Source organism: Sinocyclocheilus rhinocerous, unplaced genomic scaffold (assembly GCF_001515625.1).
Source record: "Sinocyclocheilus rhinocerous isolate Xijiao unplaced genomic scaffold, SAMN03320098_v1.1 scaffold897, whole genome shotgun sequence".
NCBI classification, from domain to species: domain Eukaryota; kingdom Metazoa; phylum Chordata; class Actinopteri; order Cypriniformes; family Cyprinidae; genus Sinocyclocheilus; species Sinocyclocheilus rhinocerous.
In genome coordinates this window covers 504,033-513,365 of record NW_015649224.1, presented here as the reverse complement: position 1 = coordinate 513,365, position 9,333 = coordinate 504,033, and the positions used below count along the sequence as shown (strand labels likewise).

The following is a 9,333-nucleotide window of genomic DNA, read 5'->3' as shown; positions in this document are numbered from 1 at the left end:
GTTAGATTAATACTTTCACTGAGAATAAAGAATTTTAGAATTGTTTAGATCTGACATTGTTTATTGTTGGTTCCTTGGACAAAAATGTGGTCATCATTTTTTGAAATGAAAATAAAAAAAATTAAGTTGAGGTTGCTAATTTCTAGGGAAGCCCTGAACCCAAATGTGGGAAGAAGAAAAAAGAAAATCAAGGTGGAAAAAATGGGAAATGTCACTTGGATCTTTCCTGAGCCTAGTCCAGAGAATGTTTTCTCTCTATATTTTTTCTCTCTACAGTTTTTCTCTCCTGAAAAACTTTTCTCTCACAAAAAGCTTTTTTCTCTTCCAAAGAACATCCCCATATATATATATATGTGTGTGTGTGTGTGTTTGTCTCATGATTTCTTGTAAATGTATTATTCAAGAATAAATCAACAGAGGAAGCAGTGTAAGCATAAGATTTCATGCTTAATTATTGCGGCATCTGTGGCATGCTTAATTGTTAGCTAGCCATCTTTTTTGATGGCAAAATTCTATGCAGAGAGAAAAAAAGTATTTGGGAGAGAAAAAAATTGGAGTGAGAAAAGGTTTTGGGGTGAGAAATAATTTTTGGAGAGAGAAAAAAAATTCTGGGAACAACTTCTTGTAAAAAAAAAAAAACAGTACAACAATACATTTGTCAAAAAGTGCAGCGTTGTCTTGCACGTGCAGTGTGCATGTGACGACTGATTGATAATCTAAACTAATACCATGTTCTGTAAGCAAGTCCTCTACAAAACGCTTCAATGCAGAGTGTTATTCTGCTCAAGCCAAACCCATTTTACGAAGAAAAACTGGGTCAGTTGCTCTCCCAGCGTTCACTCCATCAAAGTAAGTCAAAAGCAAGTGCTGGCGTGCACAGACTGCTTAAATAAAAGACTGTCTCGGAAGAGTAAAGGGCTCTTGAGTTCACTACTAATACAAAAAGATTTCTGACTAGCAACAAACACACATTGTGCATGTATTGTGTTTGCCATTTTCATGTTTACATGCAACAAGATACATCAATACTGTGTTCAATACTAGATTCCAGTGACTACCCATTACGCACAGTGTGCACTTTGTGACCTATCCTAATCATCCTCTCTATGACCCGTTTATGAATACAGTTTGAGAGAGGAAAAAAATGTGTAATAGACTTAAATAGTCTCTCCAAAAGACCTGACTAAATATGAGCATCCCTGTTTTATTTACAGACATTTACTGCAGGACGTACGTGTAGTAATTCTGTTTTTTTTTGTGCCTGAAGCAAATGAAGCGCATTGATTTAATTCTAGACAGCTCCAGTAACCCATGCAGAAAAAGGGACACATAACAACACGCTCATAATAGACAATCCTACATCGGAACACAACCAGACACTGCCATCATATGGCCATATTAGGGAAGTGGTGCATTTAACAATGGTACATTAGCACACAACAGCATGTTTATTGTATGATACTCTATAATCTGTTACATTGGTTATATTTTGTATGCTGTATTAATAGGAATACATACCACAAAACTTGCAGGAGGAATCTGCTCTAGAGGACAGAGCCGCAGGACTACTGAAAATTCACCTTTCACAAGAAGGACCCTAAAAACAACACTGGTGTGACATGGGGAACAAACCCAAAGTACTGGCTTGAATGCCACTGCAATGGGGAGAGACCTGAAGATTGTTCACAGATGTTCCCTATACAGTTTTACCAAGCGTTACAAGACCTGGGGCCTCATTTATAAAATGTTGCGTATAAACCGTCCTAAATTTGTTCCAAGATCATTTCTCAAAAGTGCATAAGTACGATTCACAGAAAATGAACGTGCGCACAAAAACACGTGCGTACGCCGCTCCTCCAGATGTGACATTTATAAATCACAAATGATCTTGAAATTGTGCGCAGATGACTGGTGTCAGATCTCCGCCTTGTAAACGCCCCCTAATTAATAGCATTACCATATAAAAGATCACACGCCAATATCAGAATTTCTATTCTTGAGAATGACGAGCACAAAGAAAAAATAAAAAACTTTACTGAGTCTGAAATTGAGGTCCTGCAGGCGGAGGTAGAGGTTCGTGCGGGGACGCTTTTTATTTAATAATGTGTTATTATTCTGTGGACAAACAATGTGTGTGTGGTTAAATTTTTTTTCTTCTATTGACTATTATCAAAAGTAGGAGTAGTAGGAGTAGGTGGTGTAGGTTTCCAAAAGTAAGAATAAACTACGAATTATCAAGACTTCGCAAGTTCTCTTGTAAAATAAAATAAATTAAAAAAAACAATATGGAATAAACTGTGTACAGAAAGCGAGAAAAGAACTCTCTACATTAGGCTACTAAAAAGGTCAATTTAATCTCGCAAAAACTCACGTTAATAAAAAAATCTGACTACACTGCATCTTTGTTGTTTATGATGAATTCGGTGCTTGCACGTACACCGTTTTTATTATTGCAGCTTAGATGTTCAAATAGCTGCAGTACTCCGACTTTGCCACAAGGAAAAATGCGTACGTCTGCTCAGACCCTGACGTGGGGGTAAGTACTTTTCCACGTAAAGACCGTTTTTATAAATACGAACGTTGCCGTGGATTTTAGTGTATGCACACACTAAGATCAAATCTGTGTGTATGGACATTTTATAAATGAGGCCCCAGGTGCGTGGAGTTGATAACAATTTTCCATAAAGGTAGACGTGTAAACACATTTGAAGTTTCAACTACTTTAATTTAGAATTTTAAACGGAAGCAACATCTCCACATCAGACAGTGCTGCTAGTCTTCGGTCAAAACACAGTTGTCCCTTTTTTATTATTAAAATGTTATGTTATGTATACAGAGCTAAAATAAAACTTTATTTATACTTTAGAAAATTATATGTAAGAACTAGAAGAGCATTTTGTATCAAAATGTTTTTGAAACAGTGGAAAAGACATCCTAACATAAAAAACCATAATCACCTCTTACTCATCATCATCATCACTGTTGTCATCATTCTCACTACAGTGCAAACTAAAGTGCTATTTAAGAATAGAAATACATAGAGTGAAACTGTACACAATATTAGAGGACTGCATAGAATTACAATGCAAAAGCATTTTTCTATTTGCTTGTAGTACATTTGCTAAGTCATAGTGTGTAATTACAGGTACAGAGAGTACAGTGCAATTTTGTGTTAGTACTGGCCATGTAGAAAAAGCAAGTATTAGCGTGTGTTCAGGCATCAGATCCTGTGTTGTGGCCATAAAGGATCCAAATCACCAAGATCATCTTTTTTTGGCACCCCCTGTTGACTTGTCATTTTTAATTGTGGTCTACATGGTATCCTGACTACCATTGACTGCATATTCACATTTGTTTGTATGGGAATCGGTTTGGGACTAAATGCTGAGATTATCCACCTTGTTCTGAATAGAATCCAGACTCATAGTGGAGTCAGAACTTATCTTGTCAGTCAACACAGCACTTGATGTGGTTTGTGGCTCTAAATTCTGACTCACTAAAGAAGAGGACGGCAGATCAGGTCTAGGAGTGGAGATCTGGTTCTGGGATGAAACCTGAACAGGAGATGGAGTCGGTATTAGGGTGCTGCCAAGTGAAGGTGGAACTGGATTGTCCATCACTGGGGCAACTGCTTGTCCAGATGATGAGTGAGCCACATTTTGAGGGCCAAGTATTTGGCTTTGACCAGAAATGTACATGGGTTGTCCCCCGGGTCCATTAAACATGGTGTTGAATTGAGATGGAATGATCTGTTGGCCCGTAGGTTGTTGGCCCATGTGTGTTGGTGCAAATGAATACACACTGCTTTGTGGTGGTACAGCTCCTGGTTGCATTTGGGGCTGACAAGGACCAAAAGGAACTTGGGAATTTTGGCTCAAGGGTGCATGTGGAAAAACTTGGGACCCTGGATGTACTTGGTGGGGCGCAGGAATTTGTTGCGGTTGGGAAGACGGAAAAGATGTGGCAGCATAACCCATGTAAGGCTGAGGCCTGTTTTGTGGAAGTTGTCCGGGGTGGAACTGATTGGAAAGAGTGGACTGAGGCTGAGCTTGCCCTGGAATGAGGGCACCCTGAGGATGGGGCACTGTCAGTTGGCCTGGTGGACCAAGCTGGGGTTGGGTATGTGGAAGTAATGCTGGTCGGTAACCTGAGGGAAGGCCAGACTGTTGCTGTGCTTGGCCTGGCATTGGAGGCTGGACTTGCCCAGGTGGAAAGGGCGGAAGGATTTGCCCAGGAAATGCACTTCTTGGTGTGGTTGAGGGGATGCTTTGTCTAGGCTGGGTTGTAAATCTTTGGCACGGTGCTCCCTGTATGATCTGCTGGACAGAGGAAGACTGAGGCATGCCAGTTGGCATCTGCTGCCCAAAAGAGTTTGGCAAGGATACTTGCGGTTGTCCTGGTAAACCAGGCCTAATTAAATTTTGGGGAATTTGTCCCATTTGTGGAGGCACAGAATAACCCCCTGTAACAGCAATTGGACCACCGTGAGCTTGCTGCCAGAGAGCTGGATTGTACCCTTGAGCAGGCACCTGTGGGGAGGTTGATTGATTAACCTGAGGATGGACAGGTGTGATGCCTCCAGCTGGTCTTACCTGGAACTGCTGTGTTGGTGGCCCAGGGATTTGCAGGGGTGCAGAGGGCTGGCCATAAGTTGCCAGTGGGAGATGGTGGGCCAACTGTTGCCTGAGTTTTGGATCTGTAGTGGGAAACTGCGGGTTTGGAAACGGAGTTGGCGGAAAAGGGCTTGCCCCTTGTGGCCAGCTAACAGGGGTTCCACCATGAGGAACAGGATTGGAAAGTACTGAACCTCGGGGCGAATTCAGATTTGGAGGGAGGCTTCGTAGTTCTTGTGGAAGATCTTCAAAAGAAGCAACAGAAGGACCTACAGATTCAAGACTGGAAGGGCCGGACATATGACCAACAACTTTCTGGCCGACCACAGGCTTTCGGGCGGCAGGTCTAGGAGGTGGCCCTTTTCCAATCTCCCTGCAGATAGTATGTCAGACAAGCATGTAGTGAGACAAATGGAAGGAATTTGACATGGAATATCTTTAGTATTGAGTGGTAATAGTCTACTAATTAATGATTTGAGCCGATACGTAGGTTGCAGACTCAATCTAAATAGAGGCTACCTACAATGATGATTTACTAAAATCTGAATCTTGTCTACTGCAAGTCATATCATCACATACAAAATCCACCCAAAATATCATATCCTTCCACCTGAGACAACTTACTTTTCCAGCAGGGCAACTCGCTCCCCCTCTCTGGTTTGGCAATAGGACTTTGTTTTGTCCAACAAAGCGGAGGTCTTCTTGTCCAGATCCTGGTAAAAGTCTCTGCCCTCCTCAGCCTTCTTCAACAAGTCCTCATATGCCTCAAATGAGGCAATCAGGGCCTGCACAGTGCTGTTCCATCTTCATGACAAAATGAGAGGATTACATACAATGCCACAGAAACAGATACTAACATTTGAAATCCGAGTCTTTTGACTGAGATTTGAAAATACACAAACACATACTGTTGCTCTGTGAGCGTGAGTGTCTTGCGGACAGGGGCGTACTGCACATTGGCTTCTGTTAAGGCTTTCAGGATGTTATCTTGGGCAACCAAGTTCTGATCTATATATACCTTCAGCTGATCATATTTCTTCAACTGCTCCGCAAACAATGTCTGAAAGAGAATAGAGAAGGAAAGAGATATAACGTAGAGATTTTAAATTGTTGACTGGTCATTTGTTCTGCTTATTCTTTATCTCTTTGTGTTGATCTGCTGTTTTGATCTGCTGTTTTGTTTTGTTTCATTTTGAGCAATTTCAGTAGTTCATTAACCTTGATCTCAGCACGATCTGTGGTTACAAGGACTCCAGTGATGTCATCTTTATGAATAAGGTCACGAAGCTGGCTCTCCAATGAAATCCTCTGCTTTCGCATTTCATCAACTTTGCCAAGAATTGTCTTCATTTTTTGCAGGGACGACATTTCATCTTAGAGGAAAGGAAAGAATCTTTAACAACTTTTGAATGAACTCACAACAGATTACTTCTATATATCTTTCCTCCTTCTAAATGCATACACAAGTGCATAAGGTAAGAAACTTTTACCTTGACTGAGTTCTGGCTGGGGCAGGCTCTTTCTGAGTTCCTCAACAGATCCCTGTAACAGACGTATGTTTGGTATGTGCTGGTTCATGGCTTTGTGGAGCTCAGTGTTGGTGTTGCTGGCTGCCTGATGAGCAGCCTCATATTTCTTCAGCTCTTTTTGAATATCCTGAAAGACTGCAGGCCTCGTCGGCAATCCCTTCTGCCCCATTACCTCCATCAAACTCTTCTCCCCAGCCTCATCTTCCTCAAGGGCACTACGGGCCTCGTCCAGAGATGAACCCACATCAGTGTAAACATTAGATAGTGCTGCAACACACACATAATTGGATGTCATCAAATCCATAAAAAAAAATCAAACAATGATAGTAGATATTATAATAGGCATTTGTTGGGTATTTGTTCAGAATTATCATAGACACAACAGTTTACAATCATAGAATTTTTGTTTTAATGTTGAACTGACTGATTAAAAAAAGAAATGTACTGCAAAATGACAGATTGCACATTATCACAAATTGAATGTTTTCCTAATTTTGTGTGTGGGTCTACTCTCACCTTGCATGGCCTGAACAAGGTTTTTGACAGTGTCTGGTCGTACACTGAGAAATGCACATTTTTCCAACAGAGCATCAGGCAGACATTTAAATATGTCTATTTTATACACAGAGTCATTGCTTAGAGACTCCATAAATTTCCTGCACAGAAAATGAGAGAAAAGAGGAAAATATTTCAGCTACTGCACAAGCCTATAGATACACAGAGTAGATTTGCTTAGAGGTCAATTCACCAAAAATAGGAAATTCTGACATTACTTGCTTATTATTCCTGGAAACCTGGATTACTTTTTTTTTTTTAAGGGTGAGTAAGCCATGACAGAACATCCTTTTTTAGGTAAGTATTTGTTTTTGAGTAACTTACTCAAGGATTTGGTTTTTATCCTCTATTTTAGCCACAATGTCCCTAAGTAACTTCGCCTTCTCCTCACTAAGAGAGCGAGAGAGAAAAAGAAATAACGGTTACAAAACTTTCTACATAGACTTTTAAATGTTTAAACAACATTTATTAGTAAAGCATGTTACTGATGCACCAGCTGACCTGTAAAGGGATGAGGCCTCATGAGTTGCCATGGGGACGAGTTTAGAGAAGAGGTCAGGACCAGTGACACTTTGATCAGTTAGGCTCACAGGCAGGGGTTTCACCAATGATGCACCTGCGTGCCAGATGTTATAAGTACCAAAGGAAGCAAACATGAACAAAATGATTTTTAAATGTATTATATTTTATTATAATAATAATTTATTATAGTTTTAAAAGAGATCTGTGAGCTGTTAGTATACCTTTTACTGCAGCCAACGTGTCCAGACCAGGCACAGACTCATGGTAAATGAAGTCATTTTCTTTCTTAGCGGAGTTATATCTGAAACAGAAAAAAGTCCAGTGAAAATTATAAATACAAGTCCAGTGAAAATTACACACACACACTCACTCACACAAACACATGTCTCTTGCATTCTTGTTGTTGAGTGTCTACACACAACAGCATAACCTTAACACTTTTTAAGACTCAAATGTGAAGTGGGTATTAGATTCTCCAAATGAAAACACATAACAATAATAGAATAATAATAATAATAATAATATATTCAAAGTCTTACTTTCCACCAATCACATCCATTGTGAATTTCAAAGCTTCCTGTACAGATTCCAGTTGGCCCTGAGAAGGTCAATGAGTAAATATGTAAATGTGCTTAATAAACAATCGGGTTGTATCTGTGCGTGTGCGTTTGAGAATCTTTACCTTGCTCTGCTTAATTGCCTCATTAAGTTTGTCCAGAGAGGAATGAAAGTAAGCGACCTGTGGAGAAACAACAGGCGGCATCACACTGTTATCAGAGGATATTACTCTCATATTCTACAGAGATGACGTTGAAGACCTCTTTTAAAAGGTACAGCAAGTAATGTTTTTGTAAAGTCATATTTCAGACAGTGAAACATAAACAAAACTATTACTTAACAAATGTTAAATCAAAAATTATAACTACAAAATGAACACCCACAAGCATATACTTACTGCTTCTCCATATTTCTGCTGTTCCTCTGACTGCTTTCCCATGTGTAACTAATGAAAATAAAATGATGTGTGGTTTATGAAAATAACCAACAAGTTTATGAAAATGTATTAATATTTACTGCATGGTCAGTGTAGAGGTCTCACATGTGTGATAGCACTGAAGTAGCTGATCTTCATGCCGATGAGCTTTCTCCACTCTTTCTGAATCCTTCCTGGCACACATTCAGAATTATCCAACACCCTCAGACAATTCTTATAATAATCACACACCTGCAATCAGACTTGACATTAGTGTTGATAGTGGCAAGTGAGTGACAAGAGCTCTGTAAATCAAAGACCTACGATTATCCTCATAGACGAGCTTATGAACTTCTTACCTGAGCACAAATCTTTGCTATTAAATGACTCTTTCTGTTGTCTAGTAAAGTTTTCTCCAGGAGACACTCTTGAGCCTGTGCCTTCAGAGAGAAAGATATAAAGGGTATAGAGGTTGCCCGAATCAAGTGTATTTTCCTAAGCAAGAAGTTGGAAATTAAAACGCAGCATTTGTGTGGTAGACATTGTGTTTACCAGCATGAGGCTGATGTTGATTGAGAGTGCCTGGCTGCTCATGTCAGAGCTGTAGCTGTGATTAAAGTGGTCTCTGAGGTGAGTGAAAGCCCCGGCAGAACACTGAAAATGCGTACAGGACATTTTCATCCCCTTAAGACACCAACATGCAAGCACAAAAAAGGAGCAAATGGTTAGCATGAGAAATATATATTTTTTAATGTTTCCTAATTGCTAATTTATTTGTCTATCAAATTTTTTTTTTGCCATATCAACATTAAAGGCTATATTCATGGCTAAACTCGGTAATAATAAGATTTAAAATACTCCAAAGAACTATTTACAATATTTTAACAATATAATTTTTTACAAAGAAACAAAAGTAAATAAAGAAAGAAAAATAACAATTATATACAATCATTCAACTGACATTTGATTAGGGCTGCACGATTATGACAAAAATCATAATTGTCGATTATTCCCTTGAAATTGTAATTGCGATTATTAATTACGATTATCACAATTTACATTGAATGATGTTTATACCATTGTTTGATGCAACTGCATTCCGTATTTTTATATGAAAATAAACAAGCTGAAAACACTAACT

At 39.3% G+C, this 9,333-nt stretch overlaps 1 protein-coding gene across 2 annotated transcripts in view; it reads right to left on the bottom strand.

The window, feature by feature from the left end:
- Positions 1–2,655: 2,655 nt before the first annotated feature.
- Positions 2,656–9,333, bottom strand: part of LOC107710342 (tyrosine-protein phosphatase non-receptor type 23-like) — a 9,313-nt gene continuing 2,635 nt past the window's right edge. Inside the window, exons 6-20 of one of the 2 annotated variants that reach the window (XM_016515092.1) lie at positions 8,745–8,876; positions 8,552–8,632; positions 8,319–8,444; positions 8,175–8,222; positions 7,902–7,958; positions 7,759–7,817; positions 7,441–7,520; positions 7,199–7,313; positions 7,022–7,087; positions 6,659–6,798; positions 6,104–6,409; positions 5,832–5,986; positions 5,522–5,673; positions 5,238–5,417; positions 2,656–4,986 (exon numbers count right to left, since the gene is read on the bottom strand). In XM_016515092.1, coding sequence (XP_016370578.1) covers positions 3,378–4,986; positions 5,238–5,417; positions 5,522–5,673; positions 5,832–5,986; positions 6,104–6,409; positions 6,659–6,798; positions 7,022–7,087; positions 7,199–7,313; positions 7,441–7,520; positions 7,759–7,817; positions 7,902–7,958; positions 8,175–8,222; positions 8,319–8,444; positions 8,552–8,632; positions 8,745–8,876 — 3,306 coding nt within the window. In that variant the 3' untranslated portion in view covers positions 2,656–3,377. The remainder of the gene's footprint in view (positions 4,987–5,237; positions 5,418–5,521; positions 5,674–5,831; positions 5,987–6,103; positions 6,410–6,658; positions 6,799–7,021; positions 7,088–7,198; positions 7,314–7,440; positions 7,521–7,758; positions 7,818–7,901; positions 7,959–8,174; positions 8,223–8,318; positions 8,445–8,551; positions 8,633–8,744; positions 8,877–9,333) is intronic. The other variant, XM_016515093.1, reaches the window with a different exon arrangement.